At 49.7% G+C, this 27,494-nt stretch overlaps 1 protein-coding gene across 2 annotated transcripts; it reads left to right on the top strand.

Moving 5' to 3' along the window:
• Positions 1-146: 146 nt before the first annotated feature.
• On the top strand, positions 147-26,660 carry sema4f (sema domain, immunoglobulin domain (Ig), transmembrane domain (TM) and short cytoplasmic domain, (semaphorin) 4F). 2 transcript variants are annotated; one of them, XM_086055042.1, is made up of 16 exons: positions 9,486-9,576; positions 9,678-9,795; positions 19,320-19,465; positions 19,552-19,611; positions 20,376-20,477; positions 20,579-20,690; positions 20,763-20,882; positions 20,983-21,137; positions 22,402-22,583; positions 22,663-22,792; positions 23,484-23,697; positions 23,767-23,876; positions 23,960-24,111; positions 24,244-24,299; positions 24,452-24,642; positions 25,544-26,660. In XM_086055042.1, the coding sequence occupies exons 3-16, from the start codon at positions 19,376-19,378 to the stop codon at positions 26,156-26,158; spliced, it is 2,289 nt and encodes a 762-aa protein (XP_085911168.1). In that variant the 5' UTR covers positions 9,486-9,576; positions 9,678-9,795; positions 19,320-19,375; the 3' UTR covers positions 26,159-26,660. The 2 variants fall into 2 exon arrangements, with proteins under 2 accessions (XP_085911158.1, XP_085911168.1); XM_086055032.1 differs by lacking the exons at positions 9,486-9,576; positions 9,678-9,795 and adding an exon at positions 147-907.
• The last annotated feature ends 834 nt before the right edge of the window (positions 26,661-27,494 follow it).

Here is a 27,494-nt window from a genome sequence, read left to right as displayed (position 1 = left end):
AGCAGAGAGAATATACTGTATGCCCATCATTTTTTTAGGTGGTGCTTGAGGTACGTTTTGGAACCACTTTCTGCAAAATAAACGTGTGGTTCCCTCGTCATCATTTTTACCTGTTGTACGCTGCCTCTTCCGGGGGGCGGAGCCTCCATTCCTGGTTTAGGCGTTCGAATTACACTGAACACGAGCGCCAGCCTGCGCACAAACCTCGCTGACAAACGCCGTCTCCTCCCCTTTTATTGTTTTCCACGTATTTTTGGTAAACACAACCAGTCTTTTGATGTGTGCGCTTCGGCCGTCCGTCCGTCCGTGCGCAGATCCGGCGAGTGGCCACACGCGCGGACTCTTCGCTGTCTCGTGCAGATATTACGCGCTAAACCCCGCAGAAGATGAGGCCACTTTGGATGACTTTAGTTGCGGTTTCTAACTACAGAGTAACGACGCTCTGCACCTTGTTTTAACGGGGTGCTACAAAACGGCACCTTTGCAATGAGAGCACCGCGCACTCCTCCTGCTCCTGCTCCTGCTCCTGCTCCCGCTCCTGCTCCTGCTCCTGCTCCTGCTCCTGCTCCTGCGCCTGCTCCTGCTCCTGCTGCGGCTTGTGCGAAGCGCACGCACGAGAGCAATGTGGCAGCAGCTCTGGGTGAAATGTTCGAACAGGAATCGCGCGCGGCTCTATCATTCCGTGCTATTCTTAACTTGGTGAAGAATAAAGGCGAGGATGCCCCGCGGCTGGAAAAGCAGTACTACATTGGACTAAATATCCCAAGGCGAGTCGACCCCCAGCCTACACTTGGACGGGACAGAAGCCGAGTCGGGATTGGAGCCGGCGTGATGTTCGTCCTGCTCCCGGTGTGCTGTCTGCTCCCCGGAGCCTCCTGGGCAGCGACTGTGAGCGGACCGCAATCGCGTAAGTCGATCATTTCTTGGATGTCAAACGAGTGTGAATGGACGCGGATCTCACTGTCCGGCGAGGTACACCTGCAAGAAATATTCTCCCCTTGCAAAGTTTTGCACAGCTGAACAAATTGGCGGTGGCGGGTGTACAATCGAATTGTTTCAAAAGTTTTCCTTGCCCTCTTTAGTACCATGAGACTGTCCAAAAAATTGACACTAGGGATGGCATTTCAGCTATGTGGCGCCGCGTCTCATATATGGAGAGATTGGTCTCAACATTATTCACATAAATAGAGATGTGATTTTCTCATGTTTTTCAGCTCCACAAACGTACACGTGTTTTTGAAAGTTCATGATTTATCGTTTGTAAATACTCAATTCTGCTTGCGAATTGGTGAATGTGCCTTTTTTGGCCGATCAGCGGGCATGTGCATTTATTTTTGAGACAAATATCACACAGTTTCAAGATATTCACACACAGGTGTCAGGCATCCACTTGTGTCAAAAGGCCTCCTTGTGCCTCCTCCAACCACTACGGTTCAGTGTCGCTGTCTCCGCTGAACTGGAAGGAGTCATCTTCCGTTTTGTTGAAAAATTGGAAAACGGAAAATGAGCCCCGATCTGATATTCTACTATTTGTTTATTCACCACAAGTCGGGAAAATAAATATGACTGCCATTTGTTGTTCCTGAAACTTACTTTGCCTTGAAGCCGGAAGATGTTCTTCTGCTGCTACTCCGGCAGCCAACGAGGTGGCAGCAGAAGAAGGTCTTCCGTGTCAGGGCAAAGTGATCTCGAGGGACAGAAACGCACCTTTAACAATTCACAAGCGGAATTGAATCATTGCAAATGATGGTAAATGCACACACAATCATTGAAAAGCGTGAAAAATGGAAATAAAAAAGCCAAAACGTGTAATCGCGGATATATATCTGTGTGAATAATTTTGAGGAATTATGAATAAGAATAAGAATAAGAAGGCCTTTATTGATCCCACAGTGGGGAAATTGTCATCGTTGCGGCAGCAAAGATCACAGAGGTCACACAGGGACGCCGACATAATGTAGCCGCTAATGTGTAACATTAACAGTCAACATTCGCAATCAAAAACAAATGTAAATATACGCAGTAACCACGTGTATATACACGTGTATATACACACCAACATACATCTACAGTATCAAAATGCCTCCTCATAGTCTCAGGCTCAACATTAGGGGTCACCGTGTACAGTGTGGAAGCACGTGTTTCTGTACCGTTCAGTACTGTACATAAAGCAAGTACAGTATCGGCATCAGCGCATAGCAACTTCAATATTTGCATGCGGTGTCGTTGCAGACTTTTGGAAGCATGTGGAAATTCTATGAACATCTAACTAAAATGATGGATTACTATAATTGTTCTAGATAGCAACGTTGTATTGCATGTAGATAATAACGTCATTGGCAAGTGTGTATTTTTGCAAATCCGGAAAAATACCGCACAAGCTGAAGTGCAATCAGCATTTCCGTGCTCCTGTTACGCACTCGGGGCGCATTGCCAGTCGCCTGCCTCCTGCCTGTTATTGTGGCCTGAGAAACGCCGGCGATGAAGGAGCCGCGCAAGTGCGCGTTGGCCGCAACCACCAGCGTGAGCGGTCGGAATATGAAACGCTCCAAAGTATGGGCGGCTTTTCAAGTGATCCCCAACGTGGAACTGTTACCTTTCGTGTGTCAAAGCGTCCCAAATGGGCCAGCGAGAGCCAAACGTGCAAGACAAGCCCAGCTCTGTAACAAGCTCCCGCTTTGTGTTGTGAGCGGCGAGAGGTCAGCAGCGCGCATTTGCCAGGCTTCCTGTTTTGTGGAAGAAGGACAGTTGGAATGGAAGCGAACTCCGTGATAACGCACTACTTCATCACAAGTTTGGAGGGCAAAGAGGAAGGCCCGTGGACCATGCCACGCTATTGACATCCCGAGGTGGCCATGAGGAAAAGATGTCGCGCCACCGCGCCTGCTCGCCGGGCAGTCCACAGCGTTGCTTTGACTTGCGTTATCACGTCGCTGTGAACACAATCACGCCGCCCCAAAGATTTGGGATGTGTTTTGCTTTACAAGGTGGGGCCTGGCCTGCTGAGTGACAAAGAAGTCAGCCAATTATAATTTAAAGTTGGCTCGCTGATAACTTGCTCACCCGTTAGCCAGTTTGCGTGTTGAGTGCCTCTATTGTGTGAATAAAGTGATCATAAAGTGAACCTTTTACTTAGAGTTGGTGTAGCAAAATGCACAGCGCAGCATCTACTGTAGGCACACTGTAATTAAGTGCAAACGGAGAATAATTCTAAATCTAATGCTAATTCCGTTAGCTGTTGATGGCGTTTTGCATTATATGTTAGCATTAAGCTATCACATGTTTTATGAGACAAAATGATTATTATAACATTTTGTTGTTGTTTACGTAGATATGATGTTTCGTTTTCATTTATTTCTCAGTTTTACACTTAACTGTAACGAGGCGTGCCAAATAAACAGCTCTGGAAGGTAATGCTGGCGTTAAAGCGGGTTTCGCTGCTCTCTGTTTTTCTAGTGGCTTCCACTGCTTGAGCCGCCCTTTTAATTCCCCTCACGTGAAACCCGTTAGGGTCTCAGCCCCGCAAGGGGGGGTCGAAAGGCTCCCAGCAGGGCGGCGGCTGCCCCGATCCATTTACACATATACGATTGGCGGGCATTATGTTGTGCTTTATGCCATCCGGTGTCCATCTACTGCCATGCAGAATCATAGAATTATTCCCCCCCCCCCCCCCCCCCCTGTGTTTATAGTCAAGTATAGCCTACTGTAACTGACTTTCTATTCAAACAGGAGTCGCTCTAGGAGCTCCAGAGATGCAACACGTATTGTTTCCGTGCGCTTCATTGCCAAAATTTTCACCTGGCTCGAGGCAAACTATGTACGTGTGGGCGTGGATGGTGATTCCTTATGGAAAAAAAACAAAACGGAATGAACTGAAAGAAATGTGCCTTTCAGATAAAAACAGACACTGGGAGATATTGCGAGCAGCAGCAAGGAGGATTGGATGCTGCTCTCCGGTGTTTTGTCCATTTGTCATGACGTGCTTTCACACACTCAAGACTTGGCGCGGAGAACACTGTTAGAAGCACGCATGTCCTTACAGTGGATGATGTGTTGTCACACGAGTGGCAAGAAAAGGGAAGCTTTATGTGTCAAGACAAGAGGAGTCTTTTTCATCCCTGCGTCTCATTCTTCTCCTACCCTCCCTCCGCCCATTACTTTCCCATCATCGTGAGGCTGAAAGAAGCCAGTGTGGTTTTATGTGTAGTTTGAGGGCTTTTCGGGCCTGTTTTAGTTCCTTCTGAGATGCTCGACTTGGATTTCTGTCCCTTAAGTGGCCCTTCCGTGTCTCAATTTGGCTGACAAATGGGTTCAATCACACGCTTTCCATTTTGATTTGGCAATTGAAAAGCAAAAAATGAATATGGGACTATTTTGTTGTTTGATTTGGGTGCTAGCAAAATCAAGCTAGCGTTAGCACCGTACCCGAGCCGGCATTAGCTACGTTGGCAGCACGACTTCTTCGTAACACAGTATTACTAGAAGATTGAAGTCGCTTTTTTACAATTTACAATCAATTCAATGTTATTTGGAGGTGAAAAACGTCCCTGTTGAGTGGAAATATTGCAAATTGCACGTTGCTTCCGAATCTGCTCAGCTGACTGAGGTCCCTTTGCTCTTCTTTGCCAGTCTTATTATTTTGTTGGCATTTCATTTTTTTTATTTTCCAGACATAGATATTGTGCCACAAAGCTGCTGGAGCCCAAGCTAACAAAACGGGTCATCGTGAGGCTGCGGGTGGTGCCCACTATGAGTGTTCCCGTGAGCTCTCAGAAAATGATCGACCCTTATTGATTCACATCTGTTGTCGCTTATTGGTTGTTTTTTCTTGGGCGCTGTGGTTTCTTAAAGCCTAAATTAGAGCTACTTTTTTCACAGGCCATTTTGTGCAAACTGTTACTGTTAGTTGAGCAAAACATGACAAAAAGTCATGTTTATTGAAAATCGTTAACGCTTCCTTTCATAATGAAACGTTACGTTATTTTTGTTACAAGTAGATTATAAAATGAATGAGAAAGTAATCATTCACTTTTTATTGGAATGATACGCGGCTCGCGACGTACCAAGCAAGCAGACGCTTGTCATTTGTTTTCACCGCAGTAGAACCCCGACGCTCCACAGACACGAACGCCGCCCCCTCTGAGTATGACGCCGCCTGCGTACACGTCCCTGTGAAGGTCACCTCCAGTCACACGTCAAAAGGCCCACGCGGTCGACGTGGGCCCGTTTAACGATCGGGGCTCTTCATGGCTCGGCGTTCTTTGGTCTTCATCGTCCTTTGTCTTGCCTGATTCTGTGTCGTTCAAAGGCAAGAGCTCAAAGGGTCAAAGGAGTGCTAAGATGGCATTGCGGCCATGGGATCCCACCCTCACCCCCCCCCCCCCAGTCCTAATCCACGCCCTCAAACATCAATCCATCCTTCTCGCTCAGTTCCCACTCACTCATCAAAATCCAGTCGATCTTGTGTCGCTTGTTGATGTTTATCCAGTTTTTCTACAAACCACAGCGGCTTTTGAGAGATTGCACCCAAATCATGAATCCTCCGCTCATTGGAATTCCCTCCTAGCCTCGCCTGGCTCTCTTCGCAGCTCTCCCATCAGATAGAAGTTGAAAGCAATCATGATTCATAGAGAGCACTTTTGGGCATTTAGACACTGGCGGGTGCACTTAAGCAGTAGAGCGTAGTAGCACTTTTCTTAATCAAACTTGGTGTGAAAGTGCAGCTCTTTTAATCAAATCAAGGCAATTGTTGATTTGAAGTGTAGTTGTGATGATTCTGGACTTTTGGCATTCTCAATCATGCTAGTGGCGTTATTGCGCTATCAGGGAGATTGTCCCAAGTGGCCCGGTTACGAAAGCAGACACATGGAAAAAACATCAATAAAAAACGCACACCAAAGTGTTCGATGTTGATGTCTTTGCATTTTGAATTTGCCTCATTGTGCTTGGATAATTTTTGCTTCTGAAAAAACAATTCTAGACAAAAGGGCCGCTTCCGTCCTCGGTGTGGAGGCTACCACAAGGGACACCTGAAAACTGGCGCGCGCGCACTTTCCCTCCGGAGTCAGGTGGAACCTGTTTGCACGAGCGCCTTTGGCAGAACCGGTTTGAAAAGAAAACAAAGATGCACTTGAACTCATTTGCAGCTCAGCAAAGCGCACCGTCACACACACCCAAAGACCGGTGCTCCGCAACGCTGAGTAATGGATCCTCGACAGTCAGCTCGCATTATTGTGCATTTGTGCGTTAGCTGGGGGTGGGGGTGGGGGTGGGGGTGCTGAGGAAAACCTTAATGACAGGAAACCGGCACAGGCCGACACAAAGGCAAAGCTGCGCGCATTCGCCATTATACGCGCAGGCTCAAACACACCAACTTCCTTTTGTGTCAAAGTGCTAGTGTACAGTCTGGTCAAAAAATGAGGTGTGCGTTGTCTGTTAATTCCCGCTTGTGCTAGCGGGAGCGGTCGTTATGTGTGGGCACACCTCTCATTAAATCCCACCCTGTGCGCCTCCCCTTCCGAATCCCTCTTGGCCCACCACGCTTTGCTTTCTTTGCTGTGGTTGCTTTTAATTGGAGTGTCAGGTGGAAATTGAAGGCACCAAGGGAGAAATGACCTAAACTGCTTTTCTCAGATCAGCACGGGTGGTGGGAACACTCCCGCTCGCTAGGGTCCTCATATCTTTAGCATTGCAATGTTAGGCGGGTGTGGAAAGGGGCCCGTCACGATGAAAAAAAAAAAAAGCTCTGGCCATAAACATCTTTTTGTTGTTTTAATTATAAGTCACCTATGTCGTGATAATATCAGAGCAAAAATAATTCAATTACAGTACATCCTGCCAAAGGGGAAGTCAAAAATGTTCTTGTATGTATGTTGTGTACAGGCCCACTCGTCGAAACATTTTACAAAAAATGGAGCGTCTGTTGTTCGGCATCTGTCTGCAGCGCGGGACCCTTCCATCGTCTGCCATTCGTCTTTTTTTCCAGGGGGAAATCAATAGGTATTAGCCGTCTATAGGCCAGTCCGCCTCTCATTTTACACGGCCGTCCGCCGGCCAGTCCGGCTTTGCTTTCTCTTTCGTTCCACCGCTAGCATATCTAGAGTCTGCGCGTGTCAATGCCAAATCGCACAGCGGCTAGCAAGGTGACGGACAGGAGAGGAAACCAAGCAGGGCAGTCTGACTGAATGTTTTTGACATTTGTAAACAAATGACCATTCATCAAGTCCGTAAGAAAATGATCGTGCTCTCATTGAGTGATAAGTTGATGTAGTGAACATCACGAGAGGCTTATGCGTCTCCTAAAAGCATGACCTCGCCTATGCCAACTTGTTGCAAAACAAGACGTGCAACAAAATGATTTGAAATAAACGCAGTTAATGGTTTGGTAGCACGGAAGCGTGTTTGACTTTGGAGTAATATTCCGCCCGCTGGCACGGTGACGTCAAGGAGCATCTCAAGTTAGTAACCTCATCACTTTAAGTGCTCTTTATGTGACAACCTGACCCCCCCCCCACTCCCCAATATGATTTGATTCGGATAGTCTACTAAAAGGTTTGCCGGCCAGCGCGTGCTCGCGCCGGCGAGGCCACTTTAGAGTGCCTCGACGTCACGGCACGGAAAAGCCACCGGACGCCGGAATGATGCGTTGGCATAAGGGAGATGCTCGATGAAGTCGAATATTGTTTGATTGACAGTTTCAACGTACACGACGATAGCATTTGATTTTTAGATGCTTTATATACTTATATATACTTATATATAGTACACGAAAGACTGAATGCAAAACAATCTGCTAATGGGACTCTTTGTGTATGTTATTTTAAAAGCCTGGCTCTAGCATTAGGAGGTAGAGTAGTTAATGCGTTACACTTGGGGTTGATGTGGACTTATCCCCCGAAACATATGGGTTAGCTCATGCTGCGTGTGTGTATACGTGCGAATGCGTGTGCGTTTGTGTGTGTGTGTGGATTTAAGATTTAATTTCTGGGCGTGGCATCCACTAATAGGCTTTTAGTATATGACGCGGGATGTCCGTTAAATGAAGGCTTGTATCCTGACGAGGTCTCTGTGCGTGTGCGTGTGTGTGTGTGTGCGTGGCTTTTTACGATGTCACTACACACATTTGAACACGGGCGCGCGCGCACACACAATAGGCAGCCCTGTTCAAGCCTGATACTTGTTTGATGATTAACCGTGCTCCCGACTTCCGCGATGCAGTCTCCGCTGTGTAATGAGCAACACATCGCCTTAGTTGCGTCCCATGCAGCCGCGTGTCAAAAAGGTTTTGTCAGTCAGCGGTTGACAGCTGTGCTCGGAACGTGTTTGGCCGCGTACGCGTTTGATGCACGATGGGCCCACTTTCCCATGAGTCATTTTGTGCAAACACAATACAGCGCGTGCACGACTGCGGCGGCGATGACAATATCAGGTGAGGCGCCGCAGGGCCCGTCATTGGAGTTGTCCGATCGGTGTGCGGGCGTCGTATGCGTGCGCTGTGACGTGCTCGCCCGAGGCACAGAGACACCGGAGATGACCTTTTTGTGTGTGAACACAACACGCAGCGGCAGGAAGCTTTTGTTCGCGCTAGAGCTCACCTGTGCTGTGCACATGCACGTGCATGAGCTCAGGTTGTTGGTCTTTCGGGTGAAATTTCCGGTTGAACCCAAAATCATTTAGGATGAGCCTAATTGAACCTTTCCTAACTTTTGAATACACACGTCCTCCTGTTCCGTGTTTCTGTTCTTTTTTGCACAACTTTCTTTTCCCTCACAAGCGAGTGGAGCCGAATGGCGACCTTTATTTCGACAGCCCTTTATTCCCCAAATTGTCTCTCGGCTCCTTTGTGCGCGCGTCGTGTTGTGTTGTTTGCGCGTGTGATTCGCTGTTGTCAGATGAGCCATTGTGAAGCAGTTAGCACCCATTGTGCTCATCGAAGCAAAAACAAGCCAGCTGCGCCCAAGGCTGTGACGGTTATCGAGCAAACGCGGCACGTTCTATCCGAGCGTTATTTACTTACCGAGCCCCGCCCCGCCCGCATGCGCGTTCTTGGGCCCGGACCGCGCAACCAGGCCGGATGCCCATTTTTGGGGCGGCTGACAAGTTGCAAAAAAATGTCTGGACTCAGCGTGGCCGGAAGTGGATTTTAGTCCGGCCCACTAATCGGCCCCCGTGCGTGTGACGCGCTCGCGAGGCGGCCGAATTTCATCTCGGCCTACTCGGCGAAAGGCTTCTTTTTAGGCTTCTTTCTACTCCCGCGTCGGCGGCGAGCGACAACTGATGTTGTAGGGATTGTGGTCTTGCCACCTTCCAGATCGTTTTCGCAATAAAATGAAATGCATCGTCTAGTCGTCTCGGTCCCTTTATGGCCGTAGCGGGCACGATATCCATTGTGCTCGCTGTCTTTTTGACGCGACGCCTCCTGGCTTGTTTCAAAACAACTTGTGTCCACGAGTATGTATATTATTGTCAGTGTTATTATTTGTTTTGTTTTGTTTTTTGTTGTTGTCTTTTTTTTTCTGAGCATATTCAAGCTGCGCGCAGCACCGACCGACTCAAGGATGACGCAGCCACATCAAGGTGGAGTTCACGCACTTCTCTGGCGTCTTCCCTATTTCCGGAAATACGCCATAGCCAACCAGCCGTGTGTAGTGGTTTGCTGGTATGCTTTTATTTTGAAGGCCGGGAAGGAGGGGAAGTGAGGAAAATGAATAAGTAACTTGACCACGACCTCTGGCTGGCCGTTGGACCCAAATGACCACACAATACGACAAATCCAGCCCGAGGCTCGCGATGCAAGTAAGCACACGCACGTTGGCTAAGTACTACTGGCGCATTTGAAGCGCGTCCGCAGCGGGTTCAAATTGTACATTTCAATTTTTGTTCTTCTATTTCACCACAGTGGCCTGGGGCAACTATGGGACTGTTGGGCCACCCAAACACTTCACTAATGCTGGCCCATATTTTAATTTGATTTATTTTGTGCAACGACCCCTGTGAGGATAAGCGGTATGGATAATGGATGGATGTCAGGCTAAACCCTTCCAGAAAATACGGCTTGACCACGAAATAAAGTCCAGATACTGGATACAACATAACATGCAAAAACAACTACACAAAAGTCATATTTTCTGACTGGTAAATATGAAATAGTCATTGAAACGTATCATAATTACATCATGAGTATGCAGGTCAAGTGCTCATTCTGGCTGGCAGGGCTGCCATAGCATTGCTCACCCAAAAAAGGCTTGGCGTAGGGCCCTGATTGAGATGTCTCAGCTCCTTTCCCAGCTCATCGGCGCGGCACTAATATTAGTCATTCCACGCAGAGGATGAAGAATATATCACTGTAATTTTGGTCATCTTGCCTGTCAAGATAAATGTTAAAGCACCGTTTGTGTTTGCTTGAAGGCTTCAAGAGCTGCAACATACATGCTCATTAGCATTAGCATTCAGCTAGCGCACTTGAAATGAAAACAATGGCTTCAAACTGGCAAGACATGAGCAAAGCCGACTTCAGTGTCCCTCAGGTGGATGTAAATCATGTCAGCCCAAGTGGGGATAAACTGTCACGTCTCGTCGGCCCGAGACGAGATGAAAAGGGAGGTCCATCTCTCCCGCTTTGGGTTTAATCAAGCAGACAGTTGGTGTGAGCGGTTCGGGGGGGGGGGGGGGGGGGGGGGGGGGCGAGATTTCTCATGGATGGCGGTTCATCTCAGTGATGGGGGCTTATTAGACGAGAGTGACCATCCCTGCCGGCCTTGCTTGGTGCTGAGGAGCACGGAGAGAAGTGGCCGAGGGCAAAGTCACAACACTGCGAGGTGGCACCGAGAAACCGCCGCGATACGTGGCGCTCAACATCAGCGCGTCCCGTTCGCGAGGGAGAAAGTAAACAGCCGTGCGTGCGTGCGTGCGTGCGTGCGTGCGTGCGTGCGTGCGTGCAGATTATTTTGAGTGTTCCTGCTCGCCAGCTTTCACACATGAATGACAGATCTGATTACGTAATGGAACAGCCGCTCTCAGGAGGGCGTGTCTCCACGGGCAAAGAGATGGCAAAATAAGACTCACCCTTTCAATACTTTATGAAGGCCCTGCTTCTTTTTTTTTTTTTTTTTTTTTACTGTCTGGTTTAGCCATGGGCTTTGGGATGCGGAGGGACTTAAATCACACGTGTTGCAGTTACTCAGCATCCTGTGAGGAGATGGCCTATGCTGGCGCTGCAAAAAATATGCGGGGCCAAAAACCAACAAAAATATTTGGAATGTGGTTTTTGGATCAGAAAAATAGCACTGTTTAATATATTAAAAAACATACAGCGGTGACGTAATGCAATAGAACAGGCATGGGCAAACTACGGCCCGCGGGGCTTTGTAATCCGGGCCGCCGAATTTATCCAACAAAAAAACCAAAAACTAGAATCATGTCATGTCATGTCATGTCATGTCATCTTCCAAAGCGCTTATCCTATATAGGGTCGCGGGGAGTTGCTGGAGCCTAGCCCAGCCGTCAACGGGCGAAGGCAGACTACACCCCGAACTGGTCGCCAGCTAGCGATGACTTCATTCGGTCACGCAAAACACAGGCCATCACATGCGCTAAATCTACATTTGCGGGTCTGGAAGCGAGTGAGGTTTGCCTACCACCGCGCCAAATGTATGTTTGTAGCGATAATCAAGCCTCGCACTTCCTGGTTTTTCGGTCCGCCGCCGGCCGCGGGCATCGTCGGGCACGGACTAGGTCCGAAGGTGCGCGGCGTTGCCATAGTTACAATATATATATATACGTTGAGTTTGCAAACAATTCTTAGCCATGACCGCATTTTGAGTTTCAAATGGATCAAAATAGTGAAAGCTTGTGGCCAAAATGTAGCGATCATTACTTGTCGGGCACATTCGAATCATGAATTTGATCCCAATTACTCATTTTGTTCTGGTTGACGTCCTCCACTCATTTCCTCTTCAGTTTTAAAAAGATCTGTATTTCCTTCTAGCCGGATTCGACTCATCGTGCGCTGTGCGGCAGGCCTTGCGTTTTTGAAGAACACTTCACAAGGAAGGAAGATTTTAAAAGGATACCATTTTTTTCTTTGTTCCTTACTGTTTAAGTGAAGTTTGTTACTTGTGTTGTTCATTGCAAAGAACTTTGCTTCACACTAACCTGTAAAAGATGTATTGTTTGCGTTATTTATTCTTAGAATAGTAATGTGTTACACTTATTTTTACTCCACCCTCTGGCTCATTTGGTTTAAATGATTGATATTTTGTTATTAGTCGCATTTTATATAGTGAAAAATAATAGTGTAATAGATTCTTTTTTGTAGATGTCATTGTTCAATAAATGAATATCTATTACCACAAATAGAAAAAAAGTACGGAAAGTTTTGAGGTAATTGAGGAGCTTTGGAGCATGGAGTCGCTAAAGAGGACAACGCAAGGGAGAGGACTTGTATGAACAGGTGTGGAAGCGCCGCATCTTGCATATTGTCGCTGTCGTGTGGAGAACACCCATCTCCAATTTTGGAAGCTCTTTCAATATTGCCATTAATGCGATGTCTGTAAGGCGGAAACACCATGAATGTAAAAATAAGAAAATGACCAAAAAAAATGGAGATAGGTGTTCTTCACAGAACAGCGACGATATTCGTTGACACAAACGTAGCACCTGCAAGAGAGCTCTTTTGCACGTTTGAAAGGGGCCGCCGCCATCAGTGCGCGCTGGCAGTCAATCGGCTTGTTCGTTTATTTGCGCGTGTTATCCGGCCCAAACGCTCGACGCAAATGTTCCTGGCCGGCCCCTCTGTCAAATTTGACATCCCAATGTGGCCCGCAAGTCCTAAAGTTTGCCCACCCCTGCGATCGAATGAAGAGAAGTTAAGTGTGCCGCCTTGGCCACCTGGGGGCGGTATAATTGACCTATATGAGGGGTCCCCAACCACCAGGTAGCGGGCGGCACAGATTCAAGGAAGGAAGAAAGAAAAAAGCCAAAGAGTACTTGGTTTGAATTTATTATCCGAGGCTGAAAAATATTTTATTTTGAAAGGTGAGCGGCTTCTCCCGGTTGGATCCTATCTATGACCGATTCTTAACGCATGCCATGTTGTCACCGTCGCGTAACGCTAATATTAAATGCACAAGCTAGCAAACGAGTGGTCAACAGATGACTGTTTGCAATGGGGAAAAAAGGCCCAGTGAGAATTCAACACAAGAGCCTATGCCCAAGAAGAAAAAGAAGTGTACATTTCGCAGGCGATACCAGAAGACCTACTTGAAAGATGGATTTACGGTGACAAGTGATTCCCACGGCGGAAGGAAGCCCGCTCTGCACAACAGCAAGTGCAGGTAACGCAGACTGATTTGTCAACAAATGTAAGTGCCTTGAGAGCGTCGTACTTGGTGGCTAACCGCTTCGCTAAGTGCGCGTTCGGGCGATTCCGTTCAAATGTACATTGCTTACGGGTTTATTACACCACGACGCGGATGCTATATGTGAGCACGTCTGTGGCGTTTCGTATTGTACGTTAGCATTAAGCTAAAAGGACTTATCTCCTGAAGCAAATGCATATGTGGTTATTTCCCATACAATTTGACTGTTTATCATCTGCCCGACTCCTACTCGCTGTGAAGTGAGTGAAGCTAAGTTTCGCCTGGGTTGTTGGCAGGAGTTACGGAGAGTAACCGCCACATACACACGCTCACTTCCGTGGCATTTGATTGAAGTGAATTGAAGTGAAGACATTCATTTCTAGCGGTTAAAAAGATGGATCATAGTTTGTGGTGTATTTGTGGTCTGAACTGTGAAGGTAGCTCATTATGAGCATTTCTTTTCCCGCGTTACCTCAGCAACTGCTTGATTTCCACCAATCCACCAATCTGCACTGCCACATGCCTGTGAATGAGCACCGAGCCCACTTTCAGTCGCGTAGGCACGCGCTCGCCCGCACGTGCGCGCACTTGCGAGACAGGTCATGCAGGTGTGTCACTGGCAGGAAAAAGTCAGAGCGGGCGGAGGGAAGGTTGGCCGTTTCATCCTCCATGGTTGGTGACAACGTCAACAGCAAAGAGGAGTTCCTAAACGACGGCAGACGCGCTCATGTTTACAAAAGGGGGAGCGTTTCCCCGTCGAGGTCCCCGTTGTATCGGCCGGGAAGGAAAAGCCCCGCCTCCTTTCCCCTCCTCTCGTAGAGCAGCGTGTCCATGACATCCCAGAAAAGCCTGGATGTACGGGACGTGGTGGGAAATGGCCTTTTCACCTCCCTCCGGATAAATTTGCCCCGCAAAAGTCATTGCTCCACCAGTATCGCCGCTTCTACTTGCAGCCGACGAATAAATAAAAGCACACGATCACAAATATTTGCGGGCCCTCGTGTTTGCGTTGATCTATCGCGTGTGGCAGATGATGGCGCATGCGGACGCTCGCCCTGATCTCTTGGCGCATGTTTTATTCACGGCCGAGCGTGTGTCCGTGTGTGCGCAAGTGTAAAAGAGGCGCGGCTCTCGGGGCCTTCGAGTAGATGCAAAGGGAGACACCAGGGAGTCACGCGTGACATAACGCGTGACATAACGCGTGACATAACGCGAGACATAACGCGTGACATAACGCGAGACATAACGCGAGACATAACGCGAGACATAACGCGCGCATGCGCACACTCTCATGCTCTCAATGTGCGCTTGTCTCTGACATGATCCTGTTTGTGTCACACTCTCTCCGGGGATCCTTAGCGTTCACACAGTGCATCGGCATGTTTCCGGTGCAATTTCGCCTGCTGCAATCTTTATAAGCTTTAGAATGACGTATGTACGTAGGTATTCGCAGTATGTCGATGCGTGTGTATGTACAGTATGCTGTATGTATGTGTATGAAAGTTTACATGTTTGTATGTATGTGTATGGATGTATTTGCTCCGTTACCAAACCACTAACTCAATCATAATTCATTTATGTTTGTGCATTTTCTTCACTGTCATCTTGAAATAATGTCCTGTTTTTGAATAAAGGGATGTAGATTAAAAGACTTGATTAACGTAATGGAAAGATGAATCAATTAATGAAAAACGTACTATATATATATATATATATATATATATATATATATATATATATATATATATATATATATATATATATGTGTATGTATATATATATATATATATACATATGTATGGCATGTATATGTATATATATATATATATATATATATATATGTATGTATATATGTATGTATATATGTATGTATGTATATATGTATATATATATGTGTATATCCATTGAAGTGCAGCACCTTCTTTGCAATTGTGTCCATCGCCTCATCTATCAGCCGAAGCCCGACACTGGAAATAATAATGCCGTTAATCCCCGTGACTTCATTCGGCCAAGACCGATGAAGTCCTTCTGGCGTCTCTCATGTGTAAACTGCTGCAGGGCATTTCATCAAAACGTACTGTTAATTGTGAGGTGAAAGGTCGTAACTTATTAACACTGTATAAATATTCTTAGCTAAGCGACACATTTATCCTCGATATGTTATTTCATTTAAGCAGATGTCTTCATTACGCAACAGGGGGCTGTGCTACTGCTCGGATAAGATAGAAGTTGCAGGATTCTCATTCACGGAGAAAGCAGCTCATGCACGAGCGCGTGTTATGCACACACACACACACGCACCTCCCTTGCGAGGGCCGCCGCAGGCTCCCGCGCGCGCACGCGCACGGGCACGGGCACGCGCACACTATTCTGCCGGGCATGGGTGAATATAGGGCAAGCCTGATTAGTAGTGCTGCTGCTTATCAGCGCGAGCCAGTCGCCTGCTGGCCCGGAGAGAGTCGAGAGGAGGAATTGGGAAGCGGAAAATGACAGGCGGGGTTAGAAGCTGGGATTTGCGAGGTGAAAAAGAAAGCGGAGTACAGGGAAGAGCGGCGGAAAATCACGCTCGCACTTGACCTTGTCATCCACTACCTGCTAACAACGCAGACTTCAACACTCTGCTCATCCGGACAGCGACTTGCGGCTCTTGCCGGTTATGCAGTGAATCGACCTTTCAGACCCGCACGCGATAGGTGAAAATCCACAATATCGAGAGATCCTTTCAACAAATCCAAACCCCTTTTCAAGTATTCCATAGCACCTCAGCACCTCTCTCTCGGTTGGGCATTTTTCCAACTAAGAGGCCAAATAAGAGGCGTGCTTGCTTCAAGCCTTTTATGGGTCGCTCCCGGTTAAAATATAAAACTGACACTTCAAACAAAGGCCAGTTCAATACTGTAGATATATATACATCATGAATTTGTTTTTTCACCCTTAACATTGCCATTGCCATTATTTTTTTCAACGTCCACAGTTTCTTGCAAACGTTACACCTGTTTTGTGGCCGCAAATTGGTATTTTGCGTGTGTGCCATATCTCTAAGTTGCCCACAATTGATTTCTTTTTCCCATGTCATGTCTTGGCCTTCTTGTGTCATTAGTCAGGGTTGTAATGCATGTTGAGGAATGGCAGAGTGAGCCGCTGCATCCTGTCGAGTGCCGCTACAGAGGAAAGCGCGGCCGACAGGGGAATATCGCTGTTGGGGAGGTGGAGGGGGGGTCGTCTCACGGCTGTGTCCTGTCTCACCCCAGGGCTTTGTGTGTGTGTGTGTGTGTGTTTCAGGTGCATGTGTGCGCTACTCTGACTCCCCTGTCTCCATCCCGTCACTCTCGATTGACGCATGAAGCAGGCAGGGTGTATAATGATCACTTCCTGGTTGGCCCGGTCCTGCGATGCCCTGCAGACACACACACACACACACACACACGCACACGCGCGCACACACCCACCCACACACGCACACACTCTGCATGGGTTGATGATCTCAAATCGTAGGCCTCGAGTGAAATGAATGGAAATGCCAGGAATCCATTCCAGCCTCTACCAAAATCTTTGTCATGCGCTTTTCATGAGAAAAATGGTCTTCTAGAACAGGGATGGGCAATTGGTGACTTAATCCCCCCCATTGCTACCCCCCACCCCAACCAGAAAAAAAACAAAAATTAAAGGTTTAATAAAACATCTTTCGTGGGTTTTTACAACCCCCCAAAGAAGTCATTCATTATCTGTTTTTCATGAAAAATGGGTGGGGGTGGGGCTTTGGGTGGGGGAATACAAAATATGAAAAAATGTGAAATAAAAAGTAAAATAATCCTCAAGTAAGACAATACATGGGTGCCAAACTGCACGTATGCAGGGTTCGAAGGTAACTTGAAGTTGTAATATCTCCTTTCACCTTTAGATGGCAGACATGTTTGGATCACTTGCTCTTATACTGCCCGATACTACAACGCGAGTAGGCCTAATCATTTTTTCCCAGATTTGGAATGATATGTTGGAAAAACATAGTGCCTCAATAATATAAAAAAAAAAAAAAAAACCAAGAGAGTTTAGTTTTGTGAAAAAAATGTACCAGATGACTTCTTGCACTTTATGTTTGTATCTTGTTCAGCAGTTTGGTGCCGTCCTTGAATGGTCATTTTTGTGTGAGAACCCTTTGCAATGGAAAACCAAAATGGCAGTGTGTGGTTATTTAGTTCTTTTGCATCAAACATTTTGTTGTTGGCTCGGTCTATTGGATGATTTTTTACGTGCATCGGGAAATGTACGATTAGAAATGTACGCATTGTGTCCATATTTAAAATCGCATTTTTGTCCCACATCTGGTCCTTTGTGGCCTTCCGGTGTGGCTGATGAAAAATTGGAGCCACCTCCAAAGTTGACGTTGCCCGTCCCTGCTCTCTCATTTTGCCCTCGTAAATTGGGTAACTTGTATCTCAAGGCACTAGTGTGTATCATGGCTCCTCACGTTTCGTAAGGCACTCAAACACGCACGCGCGCGCGCACACACACGCATGAACGCCGACTCCCTCCCTGCCGGCCCAAGTCATGTTTAATGTATAATGAATGAATGATTCATGCCAGGAAAGCCAATGTTTATATTTTAAGACTACTGATTCATTTATTCACTCAGCAGTCGCTTCTTCAAAGTAAGGGGTTTGATTTTCAAAGATGTCCCAGCGAGTCCTCTTGGTTTTTTTTTTCATTTGCAAATGCCGCATTTTGTGTCTTTCACCGGCTTGTTGTCGCATGCGCGTCTGTGCGCGCAAAGGTCAGGCGGCGCGGAGGCGGAGCGCGGTCGAGGCGGACGTCTGGCAGGTGGACGACCGGCTCCAAAGGACGTTCCGGAAGACCTTGCCTTTGGTTTCTGTCACCAGCACTCATGTCACCTTTGTGCATTATTGCGCGGGCGGGGAGCGCTAGTGGGTGGGGGGCGGGGGGAGGGGGGCAGGCGTGGGGGGGGGGTGGAATGGGGGGGGCAGGCGTGGGGGAGGGGGGCAGGCGTGGGTGGCGGTGGGGGCGCTTTGAGGAGAGACAGATCATGCTGACTGAATTTTGTTCATTGCCACTTCCTTCCGTAGCCCACTACGTGCAGCATTACCGCCTGACAATGTGTGTTGTTGTTAGTTTTGATTTCGCTTGGACTATTAGTTTGAGTTTTTAAATATATTTGGAGTGTTTATCGAGTGCAAGATTTTGTAAACGTAACATGTAGTTTCAGTGTGTTTTAGTTTTCTAAAAGCATTTTTGTTTTTATTTGATTTCATAAACACATTTCCCCCAATTTTTGTTTGATTTAGTCTGTGTGCGCGCGTGTGTGTAGGCGTGCGTGTGCGTGTGTGTGCGTGCGTGTGTGTCTGCACTGGCCGGTTGTTAGGATGCGAGGCTCCATCCGAGCGCTGGTGGCTTTTTAAGTGCCAGGAGGCTTTTAGTAGAACAGATGGCTCCTTGGTGAATGAGAAATGACATTCTTGCCAATGGAAACAGACCCACATTGACTGGGTGGTGGGCTATGTGTGTGGGGGTGCGTGCGTGCGGGGGTGCGTGCGTGCGTGCGGGCGTGCGGGCGAGAGAGGCAGTGGAAAAACTATTACTACCTAAAAGTTTACGGTGGTTCATCGCCGTCTCAAACTCTTTCCCAAAGGTCTTAGAGCCATGTGCGATGCAATAAATAAAGCAGACTAAGCAGTTGAATAGGCGGAAACGATTGTGGACACCTTGGCTTCATGGCTGCACCGAAACATGACAGAAATCCGTTTGGAACAAAACAGGCTTACTCCAAAAACTTCCAGACTTTCATTCTTGAGGAGCCTTAATGCTGCTTGCTGATTTTCTCTCAAGCTATCCATCACTTGACAGTCATCAAATCATCTGCGACGTCGGTGCGGCCCAATAGTATTGATTTGTGGGAAAAATGTGAAATTAACCCTATTCGGCCATTCGTGTGCGTGTCCCCCGCAGACACTGTTTTAGGCCGGCGGGAGTTTGGGGCTGTGGCCAACTTCAGCACATTCCTGATGGATCCCGCCTCGGGCGTCCTCTTCCTGGGCGCCAGGGACGCCATCGTGGCGGTGGACACCAACAGGCCGAACGAGCCGCCGCGCATGGTGATTGGCCAATTAGTATGGATTGGGAGAGTCACTGCAGCGACGCCAAAGGGATCACAAGTTGACGATGCTTTTGCCCGTTTCAGGTGAGCTGGGACGTGCCCCAGGAGAGCAGGAATACTTGCATGACGAAAGGAAAGACGGAGGTGAGAGAGCGCTGATGCTTTTTGTGTGCGTCACAATGAAAAGCGGGAGGGGAAGTGACCCGGTGGCAGCTCGAGATGGAAAACCAAGCGACGCTAAAGAGGAACTGCTGAGTCATTCTCTGTCCGGCTGCAACGCGCGCTTCCGCAATGTCATTTCGGTACTTTGCGTACTACGCATTCGACACCGCCGGAAATAGAAACGTCATTCAGTCCAACTTGCGGGTGAGCGAGAGCTCGGGCTGTCGCCACACAAATGCGGTTGACTTTTGTCCAAAGACCAGCGCTTTTGCCCGCACGGCGCCGCCATAATCGACGAAAACTGACACGTGACAGAGTGCTGCTTGAATTGAAATGACGGAATACAGCCGACGGGTATGAATTCAGTTTTCTTATCGAATCCAAAGGACGGTGCGGATCAATGTTTTGATTTGATTTTGGTTGATGCATCTGCTTTTTTGGAGCCCCCACTCAACCCCGAAATCCCCTATGGCTCAGGCGCTTGTGCGTAACGTCTTTCTCGGTTGAACTCAAGTCGATGAAGTCGACCCGGCAAGCCCGTGCGCTCAGCCCGACCGGTTCGTTTGAATGCTTCGCGGACCTTTTGCTTTGGTCCAAAGTCGTAATGGAAGTGAGCCAAGAGGATGTGTTCTTGTCAGTGGCGCTGAGCTCCATTATGGGCTCAGTACCGGGCTGCGATCACAACCTGAGGGCAAAGCGAGCGGGCGGCGCCCGCCAAACCGACGCTTGTTTGTCTCTCTCTGCAGGGCGACTGCCGGAACTACATCCTGCTGTTGGAGTTTCACGCCGATGGACGACACATCTACGCGTGTGGCACGTATGCCTTTGACCCCAAGTGCGCATTCCTGGTGCGTAGGTTTTTTGTCAACGCGTCGTATTTCGTCGTCGTCGTCGTCGTCGTCCTCCTCCTCCTCCTCCTCCTCGCCAACCTGTCCATGCCATCCCGCAGGAGATGTCCTCCTTTAGCCTGCAGAAGGATGCCGATGGGCAGGTGGTCACGGAGATGGGCAGGAAGAAGGTCCCCTTTGACCCCAGGAAGCCATTCACAGCTGTCACGACAGGCGAGCGGCTGCCCGTCGTGAAGTCGTCCAAGGCAGCGGCGCTTTCTTGATCCTTCTCTCGTGTGCTAAAAGGCGACGTGCTGTACGCCGCCACCTCCATCAACTTCCGCGGGACGGAGTTCGATATCACCCGGGCAACGGGGCCGGAGCAGAAGCAGGTGCGAAGCGAGCAGAAAGTGCACTGGCTCGACGGTAAGGCCTTCGGACAAGTGGACGCGCCGACGCCGAGAGCCTCGCGCTGATGCCGGGTGGGCTCTCCTTCTTTTCCTCTTTCCCTTTTTTCGCCACGCAGAACCCGACTTTGTGAGCTCGGCTGTCGTGGAGCTGTCGGCCGACGACAACGTGACGGGAGAGGACGACAGGATCTACTTCTTTTTCAACGAGGCGGCGATGGAGTACAATTTCTATTCCAAAGTCCGAGTGCCCAGAGTGGCTCGCGTGTGCAGGGTGAGGAGCCGGCTTGGGGTTGACAGATTCTCGGTCATAGGGGGGCTCGCTCGGCGCACCCTTTATGCACTCCATCTACCAAATAGCCGTTCGGTCCGCCGGCTTGATGCCAACTTGATCGAGGTTAGACGATATCCACAATGATACAAGATAGACGATATCAAAGCACTCGGTCCTATAGAACTCTTTATCATCTGTGCAAAACAACTAATATTAGCGCCGACTGATCAGCCTCAGAACCAGAATAGCTTTTTTTCCCCTCATTCTACCACAGGGTGCGATGAAAAGGAACAGGTACGACCCCCGTCCAAGAGACTTTGACTAACGGCGGGATGCGCGGCGGCGGTTTCGTCCAAGAGACTTTGACTAACGGCGGGATACGCGGCGGCGGTTTCGTCCAAGAGACTTTGACTAACGGCGGGATACGCGGCGGCAATTCGCTGGGTCGCCTTTTACGACGACTCGATTTGGCAGGTTAAAAAAAACAAAAGCGAGGAAGAGTGGAAAAAAACACCCCCAGACTGAGCTCCTGTAAGTGGAGCACAGTATGGATTTGGGAAAAAACAGGCACGCATGAATACACCAAACATGTGGAGGTTGAGTGGGCGCCACCACACCACATCCCATCTGCAGGCGCGCCATAATAGGGGAGGCGGGAGGAGTGGGCGGGGCAACAAAAGCGTCGCTAGATATCGGCCGCGTCGCGTATCGCGCGCGTGGGATCATACGGGTGTGTACGCGTGAGCCGTTGCCCTTCGCCCCGCCGCCATTCCAACACGTGGTCTCGTTGCCGTGGAGATGACCTTCGGCCGGCTCCCGAGCAGCAGCACGGGGCACAAGAGAACGGCGACGTGAGGGGGCTCCGGCGTCTGGCGGCATCCACGCCCAGGTGAAAGCATCCCAAATAAGGGTTGTTTTGTTTAGTCAGCCCCGAGTCTTCTCCATGGCCATCAACTCGCCCGATTAGCAACGCGTCGCTTGAGAGGCGCCGTCAACATCCCTGTAATCCGAGACTCCATGTGATGAGCTGAGAGAGGCCCTGAAACGTCTCAGTGAAGCGCTATTGTGAGGCCCTCTTGAGTTTTGAGGCAGGGCCCGCTCCCCCCTCCCGCTGTAATGTGACTGGCTCCTGCGTCAGATGGGGACAGCGGCACTCATAACCACGCCTCGGTTAACAGCGGTCTGTTTTGCGGCGCCCCCTGGTGGCCAAAGAGGCACGCCGGAAGGGGCGGCGTTCCGCATCTGGCATCTGTCTTGCTTTCAGTCTGACGTGGGAGGTCTCAGGACCCTGCAGCAGCATTGGACCACCTTCCTCAAGGCGGAGCTGGTGTGTGAGGACAAACTGCGGCATCAGCGCTTCGACGTCCTGGTGGACATTTTCACCTTGCGACAGTCACCCCGAGAAGCCGGCAGCACACACTTTTATGGACTTTTCACCACACAGTGGTAAGCCCAGCGAGCGGGCGGGCGGGCGGGCGAGACATGGCAAGCATCTAAGCGGCCTTCCTTCTCACCTGCGCCCCAGGCAACCCGAGCAGTCGGCAGTGTGTGTTTTCAGCGTGTCGGACATCATCGCGGCAATGAGCGGCCCGTTCAAAAAGCGCAGCGACAAATCCGACGCGCCCACGCCGGTGGGCTTGCCGAGGCCTGGCCAGGTAGCGACCTCCATCTCTGATTATGTCACTGCAATGGAAGGAACCGCCGGACAATGTAACCGGAGCGGTTCACGCCCAGGTTGTTTGTGGTGAACTGCAAAAAAGGAAGGACAGAACAACAACCGGAATTGCAAAAAACATTTCCGTTCATGAGATCAAATCAATACTTTTCCAAAAAATGGAACCAAGCTGAAACTACTTGTATAAAACTAACCACCGCTAATATTCACTCTTACGATAGCTCAATTGTCCTTCCATTTTGTCTGTTCAATTAGTATCACACGTGAGCTTCCGGGCCTATTTTATTGACGTCGGCATCGCGACGCCTCCTAGCGTTGTCCAAAAAATTCAAATGAATAAAAAGCAACAACCCTGCTCTAAAAAATTCATAAAGCGAACTGAATTTTCCAAAGAAAAGTCACGGTGAAATAAAAACAAGCCATCAATGGAAAATCCCAAACTGTTATAGCCCAGGTTCATACTCAATATTGACCTAATAACATGGCAAAAATATGAATAAAGCACATCAAGGACTAGGACTAGGAAACACTCTGAAATAAATCCACTTTGATGAAATGATACCGATGAGCATTTCGGTTGTAGATATCGGCCGGTGCGTTTGTGATCACGTGACACGTCATCGCTTGAAATGTCTTCTTTTTTTTTTTTTGTCCTCCCCCAACATTGAAAGTGTCTGAACAACGCGCTGAGGGCAGAGGGCTTTGACTCGTCCCTAAAAATCCCCGACAACCTGTTGGCCTACGTGAGGAATCACCCGCTCATGCAGCGGAGCGTCAACGCAGCGCCCCTGCTGGTCAGGAAAGGAGTGGCGTACACCAAACTGGCCGTCACGCCGATTGGCCGCACGGAGGGCCCGAGAGAAGCAATACTGCACCTGGGAACAGGTGACGCCTCCCAATATTGAGCAGTAGTACAAATGTGGAGCCGCGCGTTCATGCTCGTTGCGTCATCAGACTACGGCGAGCTCCATCAGGTGGCGGTAATAGGCGAGAACGCCACTTTACTCCGCGAGGTTCCTTTGTTCGAGCTGACGGAGCCGGTCAACAATATTTTGCTGCACCAAGTAAGTGGCCTTCGGCGGCGCGCACGCTGCGCGCAGTCGGCGCTCATCAGCCGGCTGCTTTCCCGCCGTTTCCTGTCCGTCAGGGTTGGGCTGTGGTGGGCAGCCCGCTGTCTCTCGCCCGCATCCGGTCCCAAGAATGCACGCTCTATTCCAGCTGTAAATTGTGCGCCCGATTCCGACAAGCGGGCTGCGCGTGGGACGCCGGCAAGGAACGCTGCGGTCGCTCCACGGCGGCGTAAGTACGGCCGTCCCGGAGCCGACCCTTCCCGCGGCCTCGCTAGTACGCCGTGTGCTCACTAACATGTGCGTGCGTGTGTGCCCGTGCGTGCGTGCGTGCGTGTGTGCCCGTGCGTGCGTGCGTGCGTAGGCCTGGCGATGGAGATGTGGTGGAAGAAGCCTTAAGGAAATGTGACACCCGGGAAGGTATATTTCTCACACGCATAAAGGATCAGATCGAAATTTGCCAGGAGCTGCTCAACTCAAACTGGCTAATCGGAGGAAATATGACGTAGGATTGAAAACGCTTTGAGATCGGGCGCGTCACACACTTCCCTCCTCTTTGTGGGCCCCGCCAGAGCGCTGTTCTCCGTCCATCAAGGAGCTGCGTGTGTCCCTGGGTCTGCATCTGCTCTTGCCATGTGCCCAGCTGTCTCCCAGGCCTTGCAGCTGGGAGCACCCCCCCAACAGTCTGACCAAGCAGCGACACCCTGACCTGGAGGTGACCGTCACCAAAGACGGCCTGGGAAGTTACGTCTGCGCTTGCCAGGTACCGTGATCGGAAATCAAGTGGAGCATAGCTGCGTTTCGATGCATTCTGTGGGGGGTGGGTGCGTGTGCGGGGGGGTGTGTGTGTATACGCACGCGTATACATGTCAAACGAGTACCATTTCGGAACAAATTAATTGCAATATTTTCCATAATTAATCGCCATCCATCCGATTTTTTCCAAAGCTCGCAACGGATATTTACTTCTTGGAATTAATATGGCCAAAAATGAAACCTATATTTTGATTCAAAGACTGTTCCGATAGCTTTCTTTGATCCTTGAATACGATTCTTTCCCGGTGAAATACAACAGTGGAACAAAACACCAAAGACGTGCAACTCATATGGCATTTGAATTTGCCTTTGCAAAGCGCACAAATGATTTAGGATTTCTAAATGATTTGGGCGGCGCGGCTCAGCGGTCGAGCGGTCGTTTCCCAACCCGCAGGTTGCGGGTTGGATCCCCGGCCGTGGCGACCATGTCCAAGTAGCCTTGAGCAAGGTACCGAACCCCCACTTGCTTCCTGATGCTGCGTCATCAGTAGGTAGATGAGGTACGGCGTAAAGCGCTTTGAGCGGCCAAGGTGGAAAAGAGCTATCTATCGAAGCGACAGCCCATTCCTCCAATGAGCCATCCGGCAACTTTTTCAATGAAAACGACAAGTCAAGTTCCCTCTTTGTAAAGTTCCATCCCACTTTGGCTGCAAAGTGAGCTGAGGGAAGCTGCGGCAGGGAGTCAATAAAATGGACTCAACTGAGTTCCTTTTTTTGAATGCGTTATGTTTACATTCATCCTCAACGTAAACACTTCAACTTTGACAGCCCTTCTAGACGGTGTATGATGCTCCTAATCCTCCGATGAATTACAATTGAGCCAGCAAACGTTTCCTTACTCCGAACAGGAAGGACAAATCCACGAGCCCACCCCCTGCCGTCGAGCGGCCTATCAGCTGACGCTGGAGGGCCCCGGCGCTGCCGGAGCCGTGGCGGGGTGCGCCCGTCACGTGGTGGCCTTCTACGTCCTCTTCTTCTCGGCGGGCGTCCTGTTCGGGGTGACGCTCGTTCACTTTGTCAAACGTCGGCACGCCGGGGGTCCGCGCGAGAAGAGGGGGCGGGACTTGCTGGACTCCTCCTCCTCCTCCACCGCCACCCCGCAGCCAGCTTTCCATTTGACGGAGAAACGCAACGGGATGGCGGCCGCCGCCGCCGACGCGAGCCGAGTCCGAAGGCAGGGAAACGGCAGTCGCCACGGCAACAGTGCCAGCCCCTCAACAGCCGGCACCAAAGCCAGAAACGGACGCGGAAACGCTTCCTATGCCGACTACAACATCTTATCGGTGGACGTCCCGGACGGACGGACTGTCGGGAGGGAGGGAGGGGGTCGGGAGGCGGGGGAGGGGGCTGAGATGGACGAGGGCCCGGGGGAAGGGATGGCAGGACCGGAGGAAGAGTTTGCCAGCTTTGCCGTGTTGAAGTCGCCAGCACCCCTCGCTCCGTGTGAAGAAAGCTCCATTTGAGAAGCAGCGGGGGGGGGGGGGGTCGCCCACAAAGTGGTCACTGCCTTTGGAAGACGTCGCGAAGGGAAAAAGCCACACCCAAAGACTGAAAACAAAAGCTCGAGCGTGAGGGGAGCGCCATACCTTTTCCGGAGCGGACTGGGGAGAGGCGGGATCTCGAAGGTGTTGCGCACGTGCGGTCGGGGCGCCGCCCAAGGACTCCAAGACATGCAAAAGCCATACTCTCCTTCCTCGTCCTTTCCTCCAAAGAGCGCCTTTGGCGCCGCCAGAGGCGACTTCTGTCAATCCGGGACTCCGGCCCAGCCGAAAGGCACCAAAGGAAGGCCGCGCCGCAAACCCAACGGCTCGGTATCGGTTTTCGGGGACCGAAAGAGTCTCGCGATCTCCGCGGGGCGCCTCCTCGGATGACTGGCGAGGAGTAACCTTGTGCTCTCCGTGTGGATTTCCTAACGTATTGTCGTGTCTCGTTTTTGGAATAAATCACGTTTGGAAACCCGGAAAAGCATTTCATTGTTCTGCTGGGCACTATATGTCATTTCATTGTTCTGCTGGGCACTATATGTCGCTGGCATAGAGACGAGATAGACGACAAAGGCGCGTTCTTAGTGCTCGATAATTGCAACGATCTGATTCTCGTTCCGCCGATGTGACGGACCCGCCCATTTCCTAGGCGATAGATGGGAACCTTCAGCAAAAAAAATCGATTCAGCATTGTCGGAAGGCCTTTTTTTCCGTCTCAGCGTCGTCTAACGGTCTCACTTTGCGCTCGGCGAGGTTTCCGTTTTTCCCGAGGCATCCGGGTCCTAAAAGGAGACACCACCTTAGTCCGGCCGCGGTGAGTCTTTCGTTTGTAATATCGCTCAGCGAGGGTGGGGGCGAGCAGAAGTTGGTCAAACTTTGTAGACGCGAAAGGAAGCCCAGTTAAGGCGATAGTCGGACCGGCCTGTAGGCGATTACTATTTGTTCCGGCCGGACAAAAGGCGGACCAGGAAATTGGAGTCAAATGCCCGGCTGTTGTTATTCTACAGTACACCTTTAAGCCAGTCTCCCTCTTTTGACGTGCTTCTACGTGCACATTTCTTGGCTGCTTCTCCCCACTGCAGCTTCATCATAGTCCAAAATATTCTCATCGCCAAAATACTCTTTTTCCGACAATTCCATGTTCACCCCCCCAAATTCCTTGGTCATTCCCAATTGCAAATTCAACATACCCGATTGGCATCAGCCCCGTTGGAAATTCAAATTCGGCTCATTCCGTTCACATTGGGAAGGATTTTCAACATTCCGAAAATTCCCACACGCCAAAAATTCCACATTTTTCGTCAACATATTTTCA

The sequence above is a fragment of the Filicampus tigris genome, chromosome 2 (assembly GCF_054856515.1).
Source record: "Filicampus tigris isolate MCC_2025a chromosome 2, RoL_Ftig_1.0, whole genome shotgun sequence".
NCBI classification, from domain to species: Eukaryota; Metazoa; Chordata; class Actinopteri; order Syngnathiformes; family Syngnathidae; genus Filicampus; species Filicampus tigris.
This window is presented reverse-complemented; position numbering and strand designations above follow the sequence as displayed.

What these genes read in the sequence shown, in the direction of transcription:
- sema4f (XM_086055032.1), top strand. Translation starts at nt 487, where the DNA reads ATGAGAGCACCGCGCACTCCTCCTGCTCCTGCTCCTGCTCCTGCTCCC. An exon ending in ACCCCAAGTGCGCATTCCTG is followed by an intron (nt 20,478 to 20,578) that starts GTGCGTAGGTTT and finishes GCCATCCCGCAG; the next exon opens with GAGATGTCCTCCTTTAGCCT. An exon ending in GAAAGTGCACTGGCTCGACG is followed by an intron (nt 20,883 to 20,982) that starts GTAAGGCCTTCG and finishes TTCGCCACGCAG; the next exon opens with AACCCGACTTTGTGAGCTCG.